At 35.5% G+C, this 20913-nt stretch overlaps 1 protein-coding gene across 6 annotated transcripts in view; it reads right to left on the minus strand.

Moving 5' to 3' along the window:
• The window catches only part of LOC128213610 (ubiquitin carboxyl-terminal hydrolase 24-like), a 68969-nt gene that overhangs the window by 22863 nt on the left and 25193 nt on the right, over positions 1-20913 (minus strand). For 2 of the 6 annotated variants that reach the window (XM_052919512.1, XM_052919510.1), the window contains exons 14-35: positions 20493-20573; positions 19429-19578; positions 17745-17876; positions 16128-16239; positions 15162-15382; positions 14721-14887; positions 14154-14331; positions 13072-13182; positions 12536-12646; positions 10294-10320; positions 8569-8702; positions 7562-7646; positions 6722-6880; positions 5463-5656; positions 4417-4606; positions 3966-4125; positions 3373-3528; positions 2510-2750; positions 1924-1985; positions 1414-1599; positions 627-741; positions 92-236 (exon numbers count right to left, since the gene is read on the minus strand). In XM_052919512.1, coding sequence (XP_052775472.1) covers positions 92-236; positions 627-741; positions 1414-1599; positions 1924-1985; positions 2510-2750; positions 3373-3528; positions 3966-4125; positions 4417-4606; positions 5463-5656; positions 6722-6880; positions 7562-7646; positions 8569-8702; positions 10294-10320; positions 12536-12646; positions 13072-13182; positions 14154-14331; positions 14721-14887; positions 15162-15382; positions 16128-16239; positions 17745-17876; positions 19429-19578; positions 20493-20573 — 3117 coding nt within the window. The remainder of the gene's footprint in view (positions 1-91; positions 237-626; positions 742-1413; positions 1600-1923; positions 1986-2509; positions 2751-3372; positions 3529-3965; positions 4126-4416; positions 4607-5462; positions 5657-6721; positions 6881-7561; positions 7647-8568; positions 8703-10293; positions 10321-12535; positions 12647-13071; positions 13183-14153; positions 14332-14720; positions 14888-15161; positions 15383-16127; positions 16240-17744; positions 17877-19428; positions 19579-20492; positions 20574-20913) is intronic. The other 4 variants (XM_052919516.1, XM_052919513.1, XM_052919511.1 and 1 more) reach the window with 3 other exon arrangements.

A 20913-nucleotide genomic window follows, 5' to 3' on the forward strand; every position in this document is an offset into this window, starting at 1 on the left:
GATAATGCATTTTGTTAAGCTGTTGCACTAACCTCCCACTCATTAGAACAGTCCACATTTGGCTGATAATGCATTAAGCTGTTACACTTACCTCCCACTCATTGGCACAGTCCACATTTGGCTGATGGTGCATCTCAGTGAGCTGACGACAAACGTCCTGCAGGTTGGACAGCGAACCGCGGGCCAGCTCTGTTATCAACTCATAGGCTGCCACACGGGAATCTGTGTTACTGCACCTGTCCATGAAAATATGAAAATTATCATTTAAATAATTGATGGTTATAACACCATTTGTAAAACATTGAGGAAAAGAGTCTTTTTTTCATTCATTTTCAAATGTATTGCTTTCTTGTCCACATATCAATACTAAAAGGATATTTTTTTATAAAGTAAGCACATTCTAATTATAAAGTAAGCGCATTCTAAAAACTATTTCTCATTTGTTTTCTCTAGAAAGCCAGAACAACTCAAATGAACTGTGCTGAAGTTTTTGCATTGTAAGAAAAGAGAACAGCTGTTTGAATAATGTAAGTGTTATGCAATCAGAAGGAATCAAGGTTGGAATCAAACTCCATATTTGTTGGGTGAATTGACACTAACCTTAATTTGACATCATTGACACTGACCTTGGGTTAAACTCAGACAGCAGCAGATCTGTTGTCGCACCATTCATGCTATCCATCATGCACTTGGAAGCTGGGAACAGGAAGTCTCGCAACAGGTCATGGACTAGTGACTTTCCTGAAGTTCAGTGAATGATTGCAAGACTTAAAATGGGTCAAATCATTACATTTCACAGTCTAAAGAAAAATCATGTACTAAGCAAATTCGAACACTTTTTTTTAACAATAGATGTATTTAGATATTATTTTAAATATAAAAAAATGATATAAGATTAAAATGTCAAACAGAACTTTTTCCCTTTCCCCCCTTAAATTTGTGCAAAAATATTTTGAGATGTTTACCCTGACCAAGTTGTATGTGCACATGGACCGAAGGTCTTCACTTATGACATTTCAAAGTTTAAAGAAAATTGTGCAAAGGCCACCAGCCCATATACAAACACAGATATTTTTCAAAACATGCATCTTATTTTTAAACCAACATCAAATAAATCATATTGACATTGGTTATCTGGTTAGTGCACTCGCTTCTCACCAAGGCGACCGGGATTCAATTCCCAGCCTGGGCACATGTTAGTTTGGTTAGTGGTCACCAAGTTGGACAAGTGGGTTTTCTCCAGGTACTTCAGTTACCCCCACAACTCAAGACCACGCTCTCGTGCAACATCGTGCCAACAAAAGTGACTTAGTATAAGTTATCATAACAATCTTCACAATCCTTGTACAATATATAATGTAAATATAAAATGTTTAAACTAAATAAATCATAGTATTATGACCAACCACTCACCATAATCCTCCTTACTAATATCGTCACATGTAAACAGTGTGCGTATCAGTTTAAGGTGGCCTGCCAGTAGAAGGTTGTCGGTCTCCTTCAGTTCTGGGTGTTCAGAGGGGACAAAATTGCCAAGCCAAGCCACCTCGTCTTCCAACATATCAGGGACTTCAACCTGGTATAATGCCTGGTCTGAACCTGCAAACACAAGGCCAAGCAGGTTAAATCTGTTATTGCATGAGAAACTAATAACATCAGTATGCATATCCATAGTAAGGCTGAGCAATATGATGAACATTATCTTACTCCAGGGGCTGTATTCAGTAACCTTTAGTTCTATCTTAATTTTAAGATATGAATCGATTGGCCTTTACAAATTTAGTGCTAATGCGTGGTAGGTTTAATTACCTTCCTAGTTTATATCATTCAATGGTAGTTTTTAATATCTAACATGGTACCAGGAATATAAAGAAAAACATGCTTACATGATTTCAATCAAAGAACATATATAAACTGACTTACTGCATAGGTTTTCCAGTAGTTTACAACGTAACTCAAAATACTGTGTGCACTGACTGAGCAACCTGCAAACATAAAAAGGAAGTCAATACCAACTTAACCCATCTTTGAATTCACTAGCTTTTGACCAGCCCCTCTTTGTCTTCACTAGCTTTTGACCAGCCCCTCTTTGTCTTCACTAGCTTTTGACCAGCCCCTCATTGTCTTCACTAGCTTTTGACCAGCCCCTCATTGTCTTCACTAGCTTTTGACCAGCCCCTCATTGTCTTCACTAACTTTTGACCAGCCCCTCATTGTCTTCACTAGCTTTTGACCAGCCCCTCTTTGTTCACACTAACTTTTGACAAGCCCCTCTTTGTTCACACTAACTTTTGACCAGCTCCTCTTTGTTCACACTAACTTTTGACCAGCCCCTCTTTGTTCACACTAACTTTTGACCAGCCCCTCTTTGTTCACACTAACTTTTGACCAGCTCCTCTAGTGGCAAGAGATGACACCCAAAATAAAAGTGAGCTTTATCTTAATAAGAGCTTGAAGTAAATACTGTTTGTAAGGGTACCAAATCAATGCTCTTTAAATAAATATTCACCTCTGACTAGCCCCTCTTGTGGCAGACGATGACACCCAAAAGGGAAGATAAGCCTTCAGGATAACTTGTAACAAAAACTGGTGTGGAGTCTGAGTTCCCCGCCCCAACTCTGGGCTCAGCAGCTCTGTCTGGGAAAGCAGGAGAAACTGATCCATGGCTGCACTGCGAATGTCCGTCTGGGAACAGCCGACTAGGATATCAATGATGAAGTCGCTCACACATGGCAGAGAGTAGAATGCGGCTGAAAATGGAAGTGTATTGGCATTGCTTCATAAAATAAGCACTGATCAAAATTTGGTTTGGCACTAAATCAACAATGTATAACCTTTAAAGATGGAATCCAACTCCCAAATAAGATGTACACCAATTAATACCGTTGTTTGAATTTACCAAAAAGGATGAATAAAAATTGAAAACAATGGTTTTTATGAAGGATATCGTGTTCAATTTGAAAGAAAGGTGCAGAAAACACAGTATTTCTACCTTATGAGACAATAGTTGCTCACTGTAAATATTTTAGGACCCATCAGTTAAGTAATACTTGTGGGTATTCAGCCATTAAATACACGGTTACAATCTTGTTACGAGTATTTAATATTTTCCAAAAATGCATTATTTAGTAAGTGGATAAAGGGTTTATCACTCAATATTTATGTTTGTTATACATGTGTATGTATTGATTTTAAATATGAATGCAACTTTAATTAAGAACATGTCAAAATTTGAAAAAATTAAAGTCCATTTACCATACCAAATTAGTTTTGCACCAAATCCACAATGTTTAACCTTCAAGTATAAAACAGTTCCCATTTTTTTTAAATACAGACTTATATTATGTCAATATCTCAGACCATAGATCTTACCAATGAGCTCACTCCGGAGTTGTAAACATGTGACAAGTATTTCTAATGCCTCCTTAGCAATGTTACAGTCCTTGGCTGAGATGAAGCGTTGTTTTACACACACTCCCCCATGTAAGGAGCTACAGTCACTCTCGCTGCCTGTACTGCCCTGAGAACCTGTAAGTGGGGACATAGTAATGATGCGAACAGTAGTAGATCAATTTTTACTTTTATAAAATATTTAGAACAATATCATCCACTGATACAACAGTATCTTACATTGTTAATTTAAAAATTCTATAGGCATATAACTCTTATGTCACCAAAGCTTAAAGGGACTAGACACCAGATGGTCCCAAAATATGCTAATACAGTATTTCCTCAAAACAAGTATAGAATTTGTTATGTGAGCTAGTGGGAGGCTGATTATAGATCATTTTACATGATTGAAATAATTAACCCAACAATAAAGTTGCTATTGTTGCTGTCTCATCTGTGTTTCCCCCTTTAATAATAGCGCATAAGTGTTTCCCAAATATGCTGATGCTTTTTTTAAACTTACTGGGATTTCTTTAGAAAAAAACTCTTTCGAAAGGTAAACAGTTAAAACAGACCTGTACTACTCTGCCTACTGCGTCGACCACAGCTATATGCTGTTGCGTTCTCCCTGATTGGCTGTGGTGAACTAAGGAGGTGGAGCTTTCCTGCAGCTGCTGCCCACGCTACCCTCATGAAGCAGGACACCGTCTCTGTGAAGTCATGTACTCCCATTGTCTGCAATTACAAAATGAAAAAGGAAAGTTGTAAAACAATATGGCTATGGGTAATAAATCAAACAGGGAATATCCTGATAACTATGTCATATTCTATAACTGTCAAATTATTGGATAAAAATGTCTAATATGCAAATAAATACATTTAATTACTGTTATAAAGGTGTCAGACAATGATTTTTTTTAATTTCAAATAAAATTTAAACAAAATGCTTGTTGACAATGAAAAAAACATTGTAAAGAACGTATTATTCGGAAATCTGTTATATATAGGAGGGAAAAGCTTGCCTACCTGTACAGCATGACTGCCAGCGGTCCTGGTCTCAAGGGAGTGTAGCAGGATAGTGGGTGTCCCCGGGGGTGGGGTTGCCGGGACAACCATGGCCCCACCCCCTGCTGACCCCACACTTGATGGGCGCAGGTCCTCCCTGGCTGGGGTGAAAGCTAGCTCGCCTGTTACAGTCTGACCACAAAGCAGGTATCTGCAAGGAATAATCCATCATATTATTATTTATTTGTCACAGGGTGAGAAAAATGAGCAGCCAGACCCGGGACCCTTCGCTGATAGGGCGAGTGCTCTACCAACTGAGCTACCAGACTGCTTACAGAACTCCTCAACACCTGAATAGGTTACGATACCATGACACACTCCCCTGTGAAGTTAAAATTCCTCCCCTTATTAACAGGATCAAAATAAAGGTGAACATGAACCTTTTGAACCATGGGTGAGATATAGAGTACAAATACAGTTATGACCCCGCGTTGGGCGCCATCTATTTGATCATTGATTTGATTGCAATTACACCAACTACTGTTTCATGTTCCATTATAAAATTTATCACTTGATATCGTGTTATCATTTAAACTATCTTAAATCATTTATTGGCATTGCATTGCAATAAAAGTATAATCTACATGTACTTAGAATTTTATTAAAGACAAACATGTAATAAAATGTCATAAAATGACCATAATAACATGTACAATTCTGCAGTGCTCCAGTCAGGATTTTAAAAGGACAGGGTGCTAGGTCTGAAAGGGCACTTTTGATGCACGTGGAATGAGCCTTAATGGGGCACTTGAAAGGGCCAATGTTCAATTCTTATTGTGTATGTGTTCTAACAATTTGAATACTTATAGTTTGTTATGAATACCTTAGCTGTTTTCTTTAAATTAGTGTCAAAAATATGTATTTGTATTCTTTTTTTACTTTTTCTGAAAATTGACTCTGTCAAACCAAAGGGCACAGCAGGTTGTAGTAAAAAAGCAGTTAATTAGACCAACTGGAGCACTAATTCTGTAGACTGCATTTTTTTATTGCAAACATGAAGTACACACCTGGCCAGTTGGAGACACACAGAGTAACATCCCTGTCTGGTTCCATAGTGGATGTCCTGACTAAGTGACTCGGGTTGTAAAACATTCACCACCGTAGAAAGACCCCCGGCAGTCAGGAAGTCCTCAAAATATGCCTGGGAGCTGGCCTTAGATCCCATATCTAAGACTGTGGGCATTAGTTTACAGCTGAGCACCTGTGGGTTTGTAAACATGGAATGAAACACTTCGAGAAGCTCTATGTAAGGCATTTTTCATGCATGCCAAATGTTGACCTTTTAAAGGGACTAGACACCAGATGGTCCCAAAATTGGCAAATACAATATTTCCTCAAAACAAGCCAAGAATTGTGAATATAAAACTAGTATGAGGCCGATAATACATCATTTTACATGATTCATACTGTCTCAGCTGAGTTTACCCATTTAAAAAAAGCCTTTAATGGTTTCCCAGTTTATAGTGAGTATATTTAGCATATGAGAGTCATGTGATTAGTACAGATACATATATCAAGCCTATTTTTATATTTACTGGGGTTTTTACGTGGTAGACAATAAATTCTGAATTGGAAAAATACACAAAAGCTGCAAAAGATACATGTGTCATAAGCAATGTGATACAGCAGTAAATAAGATTTAAGGCGTTGTACACAATGATATCAATATCAAAGTTTTTGACAATTTTCTTTTTTCCTTTTCAATGGTATCATCTAGTGTCTCATCCCTTTAAGATACAATGCCAAGTTAAATAAATTACAACAACTTTTCAAAGTATGATTTTCAAAGCATGATCAACTTACATTCACACATCCCAAAATATTTCATCCAGACTGAAAACTCATTCCCCATATTTTCTGTTCTTTGTTATTAGTAAACTTGGCAATCTTTTTACCAGCCATTCCCCAATTTTACCAGACTTGGCTGGTGGGTTGGAGAGATTTGTGCAGACTATGCTTACAATGCAATTGATGGAGAGTGTTGATATATTACAAATTATATCAAGGCAGATAAAACTTGAATATCATACATAGCGTCGACCTTGGACACATAGAAGCAAGGCTGCCATACATCTGCTATTGATGTATTCAGAAAAGCTCAAAAATAAGTTCCTTGAATATCTTCATACCATGTAACATTCTTCAATTTAATAAATCTGAATAAATACTTCCATCCAGGACTTCTTAAAAAACAGCAATTTGCCGGTCTGGACCGATTTGACCACGCAAGACCAAAATCGGTTCGAACTGTTCAAACAGTACATACCTCTAGGTTATACAGCACCCTAAATGCTGACATGTCCGGACTAGAGCAATCAAACAGAGCTTTAAGGGTTTCCTGAGGACTATTTCTCGGGCTTGACACTGCGGGCTTCCTGGGGCTTGACCGTGGGCTCAGGTCATCTGATGAACCCAGTGTTGGTAACTGAGAGGAAATAGTGAAACAATAAAATACATGATGCTAATCACCCAACATAAGCCATGATGAATCGAACACACCTAGCTCGACATACATTCTAAATGATGACCAAGATTGAGAAATTAATATGACAGGTAGGATAGACTATCTATGCAAAATCTTTTACAATATTCAAACAACAAAGATCAGGGTTTCCCTGTGTACAAAAGTAAGATTCTTAGATTTTGGTAATAATTTGATACCAGCCCTTAGGCTTAATAGTCCAGTTACATTTTGAAAAAGGAGCATCTCTAAGCATTTTAAATGATATTATAAGCATAAGATTAAAAAGCTTTTCCTTGCTATGGAATATTTTTCATAATTCTTTTCAACAACAGACACTTAAAAGAACGTTGACTAAATATACATATTTTGAACATATTTACAAACAGTTTTTTCATAGAAAAAAAAGATTTCAAGAAGTTAACATGTTTTGGGTAGATTTTACACTGGCAAACATATTATATGTAGGGGAAAATGGTTGCCATGGCAACCAAAAAGCTAAATTATGTAGAAAATGTTATTTGAACTTTTTAAGGTTTGAGCAGAAAGTTAATACTACATAAATAAAGTATTTACTGAGGTCATGCCATAATTTTGTTTATTCAATGTGTTTTGGTAAAAACCAACATTATATTATATACTAACTCTGGTTGATATGGAGTCCAAGACCTCTATGACTGCTGGATCAGTGGGTATCAACATCAACAGTTTCCGTACCCTTGTGGTTATTCTGAAATACATTCTCAATTTGAATACGCCATAACATTTATTTTTAAAAACTGGAGGACAGTATACCCTGAAACAGGATGTCCATTATACCCATGCTAAGTACCGGTAAGTTGACATTGATGATGTCAATGTCAGTTATTTCAAACATGGATATTTAAATGCTTATGTTACCAGTTATGATCAGGGCTGGAATTCATAAAACGTTCTTAAGTCATTTCCTATCTTAAGTCATTTCCTATCTTAAGTTGTTTCCTATCTTAAGTTGTTTTCCTATCTTAAGTCATTTCCTATCTTTAGTTGTTTTCCTATCTTAAGTCATTTCCTATCTTAAGTCATTTCCTATCTTAAGTCATTTTCCTATCTTAGGAAAATATCTTAAGTCATTTCCTATCTTAAGTCATTTTCCTATCTTAAGTCATTTCCTATCTTAAGTCATTTCCTATCTTAAGTCATTTCCTATCTTAAGTCGTTTTCCTAAGTTAAGTATCTCACAGTTCATATGATATAATAATTCAAAATTATCTGAAATACTTCATCAACATTGATTTAATAAATAAAACATACTTTTATTTTAAAAAAAAACACTTAAACTTTCCTTTAAATTTGACTATGAAAAATTTAAGAAATGACTAAAGATGTTTTAGGAATATCAGCCCATATATAAAATAAATCATAGATTTTGTCATTCAATTGTCTAAATGTATTTATGAAGTATAACAGAGCTAAGTACTGTGGTTGCCGACGATGTCAGTTGGCTACTTTAAGTCAGTATGTGAAGGGTTGAAAATGAAAAAGTTTATTCTGCTTTTATTATAATGTTTTGTTGAACCTTCTCACTCTTACACTTGATATAGTCAGAAAGCTAACAAGTAGACTTCTCATTTCAAACTATAATAATGCCATCATCTCAACAATCATCTTACTTGGTTTCATCGAGTTCTGAGAGTTGGTAGAGCATATCGAACACCTGTCCCCCGGCAGCCATGATCACCCCCGGCAACATCTTCTCCTGCTCAAGGTCAAACGTCTGCTTGGACATTGGGGCCAATGATGTCTGCTGTAAAATGGTATTATATGAAACTTTGCAGGAAATGTGCATTCCAATATTTATGGTGAATGTTGAAAAAATTGACATCTCCTGAAAAATGAACATTGATTTAGAAGCAGACTTTAAAATCAGGCAACAAGTTAAATCTTTTTACCATTAATGTAACCGTTTGAAACATTCTTCTTAAACTACTACCATATAATGTGTTGAAGATGGATTAAAATTGAAATCATTAAATGAAGACTTCAGTGAAGTATACAAAATTATGTTTTATATACACAAAATTATTAAACTAAAAACATTTTACTGAGGTTTTAATATAATGAACACATTTAAAATTATTAATTTGTCATAGCTGAAGATCAAATTTCATAATCACATGAAGAAAACTTTAAGTTAGTGGACCAATTACTCCTTCACTAACAGAAAACCAAAAAAAAAACATTAAAAGTATGGTACTTTAAGATATATCAAAATATCTGAACTGACAAAATTATACATCCAGTGGCAGCCCTCAGATTGCACGAAATACACGGGCATTGCACAGCGAAGGCCAAAGCTCAGTTGTTCTTCTTATTTTGAGTCAAAGAAGGGGCATAACTTGATAATTGTTCAATCAAGAGTTATGCACCTTGATATTGCTATGGGAATTATCTCTGTAAACATTTGTACCAAGTTTTATCTTAATTTTTTGAAAGTTTTTAGTTATGGTGTTATGGTTAACAGTTAAGTTTTTGCACACTGACAACACCAACAATGTCAACAACACCAACAATGACAACATGCCTATGACAATACCTTAACTTTTTTTCATTAAAAAACCCAATGAGCTATGAATTAATATACACACTATTTGCATTAGTGAAATTCTGGTCAAGCAAGAGATATACAGGATGCAGATTGAGAAAAATCAGAAAGCTTACATGTATTGTTAGCAGTTATAAGTGTTTTACACATTTTTATTATCAATGACTAACACTTAAAGTCTATTAAACGTTAAGTTCTTTTTTAAACCTAACACTAAGTTCACACTTGAACTATGTTAGTACTACAATACATTAGTATATGTATATAGGTTGGTAAGAGAAACTTTACTATGAAGAGGCATGGCAAAGTCTTAACTAACACTGCTTTTTTAATACTGAATCAAGAGTCCCTTTCCCTTAGTTCACACCAGGAATTGGATGTGTCAACTTTTGGGAGCGCCCATCACTGGTAAAACTTTTACAATTCAAGGGCCATAACTCTAGAGTACAGATTTGACTAGTAATCAAACTCAATCGAGATATTATGCCAATAAGTATTGCTTTAAAGTTTAGTAAGAATTGGTGAAGAAATGTTGTAAGATTGAGAGGACATCAAAATTGTGACTTCATAGACGACGACATGGATGACGCAGCTGAACAACATGATCCCTATGTGCCTGCTAAAGGTGACACAACTAGAAAAGTTAATCAGAGTTTAGAGGGCTGATTTCAAAAAGCATGGAAAGCGTTTCTTGTTATCTGAATTTAAAATGCACACAAACTCTTCTTAAGGTTAAGACAGCTAGGTACAATAAAGGCACATCAACAGCAGGTTCACAAAATGCAATGCATACCTGTTCGTTTAAAGGTTGATCTTGCACCTTAGAACATAATAAAATGATAATATTGCACCTTAGAACATAATAATATGATAATATTGCACCTTAGAACACAATAATATGATAATATTGCACCTTAGAACACAATAATATGATAACATTGCGCCTTAGAACACAATAATATGATAACATTGCACTTTAGAACATAATATTTATTATATGATAATATTGCACCTTAAAACATAATAATAATGATAATATTGCACTTCAGAACAAACTAGAGCTGTCACAGGAGTGACGAATACCCCCAAATGCCGCCTGGACACAGGAATGGCAAACCATTCCTTTGAAAAGAGGCCATAACTCCAAGGTTACTGCACACTGCATCTTCTTTTACCATGCATGTATTGTTTTATTTAAGTCTGTTGTGTAATTTAGAAGTTACACTGCTGACAAGAAAAACTAGCCTTTCATGAGTTATCGTCCAGAAACCGTTTTTCTATTTTTAGTAACAGTGACCTTGACTTTGGCCCCACCAGCCCCAATATCTAACTTGACCTGTATCTTCTGATGTTACACCTATGTACCAAAAATTGTTCAAATCTGTCAAGCCTTTCATGAGTTATCGTCCGGAAACCGTTTTTCTATTTTTAGTAACAATCCTTGACCTTGGCCCCACCAGCCCCAATATCAAACTTGACCTGTATCTTCTGATGTTACACCTGTGTACCAAAAATTGTTCAAATCTGTCTAGCCTTTCATGAGTTATCGTCCGGAAACAGTTTTTCTATTTTTAGTAACAGTGACCTTGATCTTGGCCCCACCAGCCCCAATGTCGAACTTGACCTGTATCTTCTGATGTTACACCTGTGTACCAAAAATTGTTCAAATCTGTCAAGCCTTTCATGAGTTATCGTTAACCGTTTTTCTATTTTTAGTAAAGTGACCTTGACCTTGGCCCCACCAGCCCAAATATCGAACTTGACCTGTATCTTCTGATGTTACACCTGTGTACCAAAAATTGTTCAAATCTGTCTAGCCTTTCATGAGTTATCGTCCGGAAACCATGAAAACCGACCGACCGACAGACCAACCGACTGACTGAAAACCTCACTCCTATATACCCCCTCAAACTTCGTTTGTGGGGGTATAAATATTTATAATATGATATTATTGCACCTTAGAACATAAAAATATGATAACATTGCACTTCAGAACATAATATTAATAATATGATAATATTGCACCTTAGAACATAAAAATATGATAACATTGCACTTCAGAACATAATATTAATAATATGATAATATTGCACCTTAGAACATAAAAATATGATAACATTGCACTTCAGAACATAATATTTATAATATGATAATATTGCACATTAAAACATAATAATAAGCTTACATTGCAGCTTAGAACAAAATGTGTTAATCTTGCACCTAAGATCATAATGATATGACAATATTACACTTTAGAACAAATTAATATGACAATCTTGCAACTTGTTAGATAATAATATGACAATATTGCAACCTAAACCACAACAATATGACATTCCCATGTCTGAACTACACATGTAAACAAACATGTAGCACCTAAGAATATATATGTAATATCATGACATTCTTGTTACTAGACAATTACACCTTATAATACAATAGCATCACAATATAGTACCATTAAACACACATGTTATACGACAATATTGCATGTTAGAACATAATAACATGACCTTTCACCAAAAACTGCAATTCTATGACAATCTAATAGTATACAATGTCTACTATCGAAGTACAATTCCACTAATTGGATGAGTCACCTGCCAGGAGCACTCAACATTTTTCTATTTAGGTCACACTGATCTTGACCTCTAACCCTATTAACCCCTAAGTAACTAAAGATTATCTACTGACCATAAATAATGTGCATACTAAGTTTGAGGACGTTGGACACCATTTCATTCAAAAACAATGGTCGATCAAATAAGTTCTTTTATGCCAGCTGAGCTTCGTAAGTGGCACAAGAACACTACAATACAATCAAATCCTGTTGGCTCAAACTCGCAGCGACCGGCGAATTTACCTCCAGCCTGGAAAATTTGAGCCAAGCGGGAAGGCTTATCTTTTGTATAAAGAAATCAGTTCTTTACGTTCAGTTTGAGCCAACGAGGAAAATGAGCCAAGCAAAGTCCAGCCAACAAGGTTCGACTGTATATACATGTACAATGACCAAGAATACACTAACTGGACCCTACCTCCTGCTTGACGGTAGCGGTGCTGGTTGGAGTGACCATCCGGACCTGTATAGTCTGGCTGTCTTCAAAATCCAGCTGATGTAGGAGCTTCTGGTCCTTGTTTGCTCCCAGCTGTAGAAAAACGTTTATATTTATTAAAATGTGGATAGTAAAATCTGTTAAGGCTGACATATAAATAAATTGAATCCTATTCCAGATTAGAAGGTTAATACGAAAAACTGCAATCTGATCTTTTATCAGCAGCCGTATACCTCTGGTTTCCAGACATTTACACAAAAATTGGCTCATTCTGTGAAAATAAAAAAGTTGTCAGAACAGTCAATCTGTGAGACTGCAGCTTTAAAGTTTAAGATGTTTCTGGTATTAGTGATATTAATGGTCGATGATACATATACTAATTTAATGCCGATTTTTGGAAAAAACAATACAGCGGATCTTTATGAACATGTAAATCTTGTTCAATTTTATCTCAAATTGTAGATGAAAATTTTAAATTCTTTTCAATCTTATTATTCAAGAACGTGAAATTTCCATACCACAGTTGAGTATGATTTCTCCTGCGCTACCATCTGTATGTTGTCAGAGGAGTGACGCAAGCGAGACGCAATCTTTGTCCGAACATTACCAAGACTTTCATTACTGTGACACTGTAATGGAAGAAAATAAACATGTCAGAAAATGAAACATTTAGTTGAAACATGTTTTAACTTTATTTTATCATATCATGATGTCATGATAAGATTATTGTATAACTTTTTCATGTTGCGACATTTTGACATATTAATGCTTTAGTTACATTGTCAGAATGTTATGAATGTGAAGGTTGTCTTAACATTGTGACGTTACTTTGACAACCAATACACAACCTTCACACATCGTTGTTACAGCCTTAATATACACATCAGGGCTTCTTCTTTAGTTCCCACAGATCGGACTATCGGATCCATTCCCCTAGCAAAATGTATCATATTTTTCCCAATCTTGAGAAAAAAAAACAATCAAAATTAAAAAAAAAAATTGTTTTACCTGTAATGGTTCATTCAACATCTTAATGAGTTTTGTGATGTAAATTTTTGGTGATTATTGCATTCAGAAGTTGTTGTTTTTCATCACATTCAGGGATCAGTATGCAGTATCAACTGTCATAGACATTTATACTCTCATTGATTGATATCTTAGCCATTTCCGGTCTTTTAAAAGGGAAAGTAGGATTAGGCTTTATATAAGAATTATATTCTCGTCATTGTGGTCATGGTGTTAAAGTAATCTACAGTATAAAGCTTTAGAGGTTTAATACTACATTTCAAAACACACCCTTAGAAAAAAAAACTTACAGTAGGAATGGCACCAATTTTGTAGGGAAGGGTCGGGTAACACAAACCAAATGTTTATTTTTTTAAGGCCTCATCAACTTAGTTTCCTGTATATATCTTGAACATTGGGACCTCACAGGTGATGAACAGATTGATCTGGTACCCCTGGAACGAGGCCCGATGTGGGAGAATCATGCTTGGGCTGGTATGAGTTTTCTTAACATTTACCCTTGAAATATGAAGCCCCGTTTGGGTAAATAAGTTTGCCCTTATTTTATGCAAGATTAACCTCAATGAATACATACCACAAGCATGAACTCCTGCTTGGGTGCCTCACATGTGATGAACAGGTTGATCTGGTACCCCTGGAACGAGGCCCCATGTGGGAGAATGGTGCGTGGGCTGGTGTGAGTTTCTTCGACATTTAAAACATAAGTCTCCGCAATCCACAGCAAGCGCTCGATGTTCAACAGCTTAATGGACCTGGAACAACCAAGAGTTCAATTAATACACTATACCATGTTTAGAATATTTGTTCCAGCTCACTGGATAGGCATTTTCAGTGAATTCAGCCATGCTGGAAAACCTTATCTGGCACCCCCTATCCTAGATGAGTCATGCCCTGTGATGCAATACTTATATTTCTTTTCTTTTATACTCCTTTTTTTTAAGCAAAATTATGATTTTTCAATAGACGATTTCCATAAACATGAATAAACAGTGAACATTTGTGGCTCCTTATTTCAAAATCCTTCAAGCTGTTCAAGAATAATGGAGTGGACACGATTTGTAACTGACAGACAGACAGATAACTCAAGCAAAACCAATATGTCTCCCCATTTATGGGGGAAGACATAAAAAAAAATACATACTTGGATGGTATTGCAATGGTGGCGATCTCAGGTACAGTGGGAGCGGTGAGGGTTCTTGTGGCGCTGAATATAGCCTGTGAGATGGCCGTACCACTCACACCGATTACAGACATCTCTAGCCGTGTCTTACACTCGTTAATAAACTTCTTGTGGAGGTTTACAGGATCCTGAAAATCAAATATATTTACTTATCGTTTAGCAATTGTTCCAAGTTGTAAACTTATAACAATAAAGCTAGATCTATATTTTAAGTTTTGTGTCAAAAACTGTTTCTTTTTTTAGCTGATGTTTTGAGCTAAAAAGGGACTAGACACCAGATGATACATTTGCAAGAAAAAAGGAAAATTGTCAAAAAACTTACATAATATTATCATCATTGTGTACAATGCATTGAATCTTACTTACTAATGTTTCACATCTGACACATTTCAGGCAACTTACCTTTTTCAGCCGTGAGGTCAAATTGTTGTAAGACACATTGAGTAAAAGCTGAATGGCGGCATCCGCAATGCTCTCATCTGGCGTGTTAAGACACAGCTCCCAGAGGAAATCTAACCCTTGTAGCTCGACTTTCTCCACTGTGACCTGACCCCCAGGGTCCTTTTTTAAACGATGTTCATTCTTGTTCACATTTTCGAAGTATGTCTTGAAACACTCAAAACCTGTGTGGAGAAAATGTACTGACATTTGTCTGAAATTGCAATCAGGAGTGGTATTCAATATAGTTCTTATCCTTATCCTTATCCTTAGACATGCCTCAGTGATTCCATTCAGTCGATTGGTCAATTTATTTCACAGTCCAATCAAAACACACAGATTCTATTTTTAAATTCAAGAGCCATTATGGTTTGAATTCCAGGGGATTTTGATATTAAACCAGGGGATTTTAATGCAGCAAAATTTAGTGCAATATCTACATTTATAATATAAGATACAGAGAAACACACTCTAATTACAACACTTTTTGGACTTAATCAACACAGTCTTTGATGGAATAAAAAAGCTGCAAATTGTGTGTTCATTGAATTCAAGACTCCTAATATTATGAATGCTTTCCACTTTTTTTGAAAAAGAAAAAAAAAAGAATTCCAGGGGATATCGAGACCCACAGGGGGTGGGTCGGAATTCTAGGGAATTTTTTCCCCCATGGGGAGATATTGCATGTATGACCGTCATTTACACGTGTAACTTATGGCCTATATGCTACACAAGGTTGTTTTTTTTACTTTGCAGAGATTTAGCTAGGTTTCAAAAAGGACAGGATGCTGCAGAAAAGAATCTGGATGCTGCAGAATAGGGGTCCTAAGGGAAAACAGGGCACATTGTATTGAGCTAATTAAAATTTTGAACATCATTATTTTACAGAAAACAAAACATAAACCTTTACAGTTGGCAGTCCTTTCATACCTTTTTCACTTATTTTGGCAAAGTCCATCTTGAGCAGCTCATTCTGGAAGAGTTTTCCCTGGGTTTCATTGTCAAGATCCATTAGTCCCTTGGAGAACCACTCGTAACATGTCTGAAATAATAGTAATAATGTTGAACCTGTTAAGAAGCAAAGGAATTACGGGATTATTATTGATAGTTGCATATAAATAGCAGAAATCTGAAGCCAATAACACAACCAAGATAAGGCAAAAAAAATAATTGGTTAGGGTTACATCCTTTTCAAAAACAGGTAGTGAATGTAGGCTTTTTTATATTTTTTATCTTATATTTTTATCAGGCGTTATATAAAAACTAGGGATGGCAACGAGTACCCGAGTACTCGATCGAACGTCCGAGTACTCGAGTACCAAATCACTACTCGAGCACTCTAAAAAAATCATCTATAAAATTCACCAAATACACGATTTACAGAAAAAAATATCAGATCTGGTAAGTTGCCAATAGAACAATTTACGGTCCCTCTAATCCCCGCTGTGTACACAATTGACCTCAATCAATTAGTTGACATTTGTTGCGATAGTTGCAAACTGTCAACAAAGGACCCCTATTTCAAATTAGCACTGATGTCAATTGGTGAAGTTTTGATAGCGGTACTTTCACCTACGCAATTCTATTGTTTATCAATAAGAGACCTTTAACCAAACAATGGACGCTAACGAGCGAAAGAGTATCGACCGAGAATAGATTTCTTAATGGGCGTATTTTAACTATTTTTGCAATGATTATCACAATTGATTGGTTGATATTTTAAATCAAGAATTATGAATATTAATGAGATAAACAACAATTACAGAGTACGAAAAACTATCATTTAAAAAATAATAAGTGTAAGTAAACAACAACTGAACTTCGTATTGAATTTTGTTCACTATTTTTATGTATGCTATTAATTTTCGTTCATTGTAATTCTGATTGTTGTTCATTTCTGCAGTGCATAATTGTATAAAATGAAACGAATAAGACAAATTAAAAGCCTGAAACAACATTTGTTTTCTTTTTATATCATTTTTTGCTAAAATACGTAATGGAAGTTTACTTAAATGGTGAAAATGACCAAAAATTTGACCAACACACAATATACGTCATTAACGATACATGTATACACAATCTTGTCTTTGCGAACACATATTCAATATTTCCGAGTAATCGAGTACCCGAGTACTCGATCGAACGATCGTCCGAGTACTCGAGTATTAATTTTACTACTCGTTGCCATCCCTAATAAAAACGTTATTGTCATCATTGGAGAATGGTTTTAAAGTAATTTTCTGTATAAAATTTAAAAGTTTTAAAACTACATATCGAAACACACATTTAAAAAACAACAACATATATACGAGAAAATAAAGAGCATCACTGTTGACTAAAAGATTAATGATTAAAACTATTATAACAAGATAATTCAGACCATGTTTATTGGCCTTAAATTTTAAAACATTTCAAAAAATAAATTCCTTAATCGGATTTTGAGATTTCACTTAATTCACATTTCTACCGAAGAAATGGAACTGCTGATTTAAATGAACCTCAAACCAAACTCATCACCAAATAAACACAATGCGATACACGACTTACCTCCCTGTCCCAGTTGCAAGCCTCTGATGAGGCGACCAGTGTAGCCCAGATTTCCCGTGCCCGATTCCAGGGCAGGTAGAGAATCCCTTCCTGTAACACATACTGCAGGAACGACAGGTGCGACATCACATACTGAAACATGACGCAAACAAATCATACAAATATGATATAGACAAGATACAAACAAATGACAGAAACATGTGATACAAACATGATACAAACAAATGATAGAAACATGATACAAAAATATAATACAAACATATAATACCAACATGATATAAACACATGATACAAACATATGATTCAAACATGATACCAACATACGATACACACATATGATACAAACATAATACAAACATATGATACAAACATAATACAAACATATGATACAAACATGATACCAACAATGGAACAAACGTATGAAACAAACATACCATACAAACATAATACAATTATATGATACAAACATAGGATACAAACATACAATAAAAACAAATGATACAAACATATGATACAAACATGATACCAACATAGCATACAAACTCATGATACAAACATACCATACAAACATAAGATACAAATATATGATACACACCTCCTACAAAAATAGTTAGAAAGAGGCAAAACTTCACTATAACACACAATAGTTTGGTATTTCATGCACACTGACTTTAACATTTTTAGTCATTCAAAATAAATGTCTTTCATTTAGAAAACAAAATCTTGAACTTATCACCAGTCATAGACTTTACCGTATTTTCTCGACTATAAGGCGATTCGCTTATAAGACGGCCCCCTAACTTTGCCCATGAAATCTGGTGCTTTTTGTTTCGACTCGCTTATAAGACGGGGTCAATTTTTAAGCAAATCTAAAATGCTAAAATTCTTCCTAATGTGTAAAAATGTTCAAGCTTGACGGACAATTATCGACTTTCGCGGTAACTGTTTTTGTTTTACTCAAAGAAAATGGCGGTCAACTGTGAGCTCTCTATTTGGAGGTAGGTTAAAAATGAGTACATAAGTTTGCAGGACAGGTCGTTACTTATCGGAATTGTAATAATTAATCAATAACAACATATGTTTGTTTTAGTTTTTTTTTATTGAAGACACCAATGAAGTTCTTCGGCAAAATAAATGGCTTCAATAACAACTGCGAAAAGCCGAGGCATGAATAGGTGTTTGTTTAGCAATAATGCTTTAGGCAATATTGTCCCTTGATTGGCGACGAACATAAAGGATTCATATTCGCATTGTCATTTGTTTGCTTAATCAAATTGACAGCTAGGTACCCTACATCATATTAAGATTCCAATTTATTGATTTGATATATCTGTCAAACTAATTATACTGACACGGCCATGAGAAAAAATGCAGATATAACGGTACACTGTGTGACGTCAGAGCACGCGCGGTGAAGAGATTTCGTGTTGTTGTTTACTTAATTGCCCCATACTTGTATCAGCAGACGATATACTGGATAGACGAATACCCTATGTAAAATTCTACTGATTTTGACTTGAATCTTTTTTTAATATTTTATCGACTCGCTTATAAGACGGGTCCCCGACTTTGGGGGTAAAAATCGGGACCCAATTTCCCCGTCTTATAGTCGAGAAAATACAGTATATTAAACTCCATCTATAGGCTTTTATTACCCCCCCCCCCCCCAATCCCCACTCCCTACCTCTGAGTGTGGGTATCGACCATCCACTGAAGTGTTGTGGTCCAGCTGTCCATCCCCCACACTGGCCACAGCCTGCTTGTGGCACTTGACCAGACTCTGAGTGACCAGCTTGATGATGTCAAAGTTCTTGTTCAGATCATGTAGAATTCCCTGAGAAAAAAAAACAATTTTTCATGCTCACACTCAGTTCTTAAAACTGCGAAGTTTGCACATATAGCAGATATTAGGTGAATATGCAGCATTGTTGATTCTGTCAATCTGCTTTAATGTATACATCTTTCTTTAAGCTTGATTAATACGAAAGCTTATAGCTGTAGCTTATACAATCACTCTCAAATCTGTTTCCCGGGTAGAAGTATTTGAGTCCATTTGAGAGGCCATGAGTGAGGACCTCTTGGGTGAGAGGTGGATACCTTACCCAATAGACCACACCCATCCTCTGACAGCTTTAGACCACTTTTGGTTTAGACTTAAAGAAAAACATGAAGCGTATCAACAGTGTGTGTATACCAAATGATAAATTACGTCATATATGCTACGTCGGAAGGCAATATTTTGCTTAAAATATAGACTTTAATCAAAGATAACTTTTCGCTTACTTCACCATTTTAAATGAAGCAAAGGCCAGTCAATGCAGCTTAAAGAGCCCCACCTTTGTTTTATAACCGGAGTTTGATAAGGTGATTAGTTTCTTCAAACACTTCGACAAACCTGTTTCCCAAACAATGTTTTGACAGTGCTCCGTCAGACGGCCGTATCGTGAAAAGGTTTGTCGAAGTGTTATAAGAAACTAAACTCTCAATAAAAATTTGGTAAAAGACCGAAGCTGGAGCTCCGTAAGCTGCATAGACTGCACTATGTTTCATTTAAAATGGTAAAGAAAATGAAAAGTTATCATTGTTTTAAGTCTTCAATCGAAGCAAAATATTGCCTTCCGACGAAGCATTTATGATGCAATTTATCACGTGGTATACACACATTGTATCATGTGAAAGTGACCTATTTCATCTAGTCAAATTACTGAAAAACCACATGATTTCTATCCAATACAATTGAGCTCTTACCTTGTCTTGTTTAAAGCTGTGTTTTAGGATGTTTTTGCTCAACTGGTGCAACTGTTTCAACGTTGGAAGGACGCATACACCCTAAAATGCACACATAGAAGCAATGACTTATGGATAGACACTAACAACTACGGTAAAACAAATGTTATATTTCAAGCACTTTCAGGCATATCTTTTTAATTACTTTTCTATAAAGTAAACATAAAACAAGTTATATTCAACCAATAAATAATCCAACATCCGAGAAAGAAAAGAAAATACAATAAAAACCTTGTTATTGTTTAATTAAATTGTTAAACTTTTCCCCCACTTGGGGATATGATATTGTTCTGTTTTGCATGGTCCTAGACTTTGTAGAAAATCAAAGCAAACACCTCACAGACTTACCTGACAGTGAATAATTGAATACATTTGAAATGTT

The sequence above is a fragment of the Mya arenaria genome, chromosome 13, assembly GCF_026914265.1.
Source record: "Mya arenaria isolate MELC-2E11 chromosome 13, ASM2691426v1".
NCBI lineage: Eukaryota > Metazoa > Mollusca > Bivalvia > Myida > Myidae > Mya > Mya arenaria.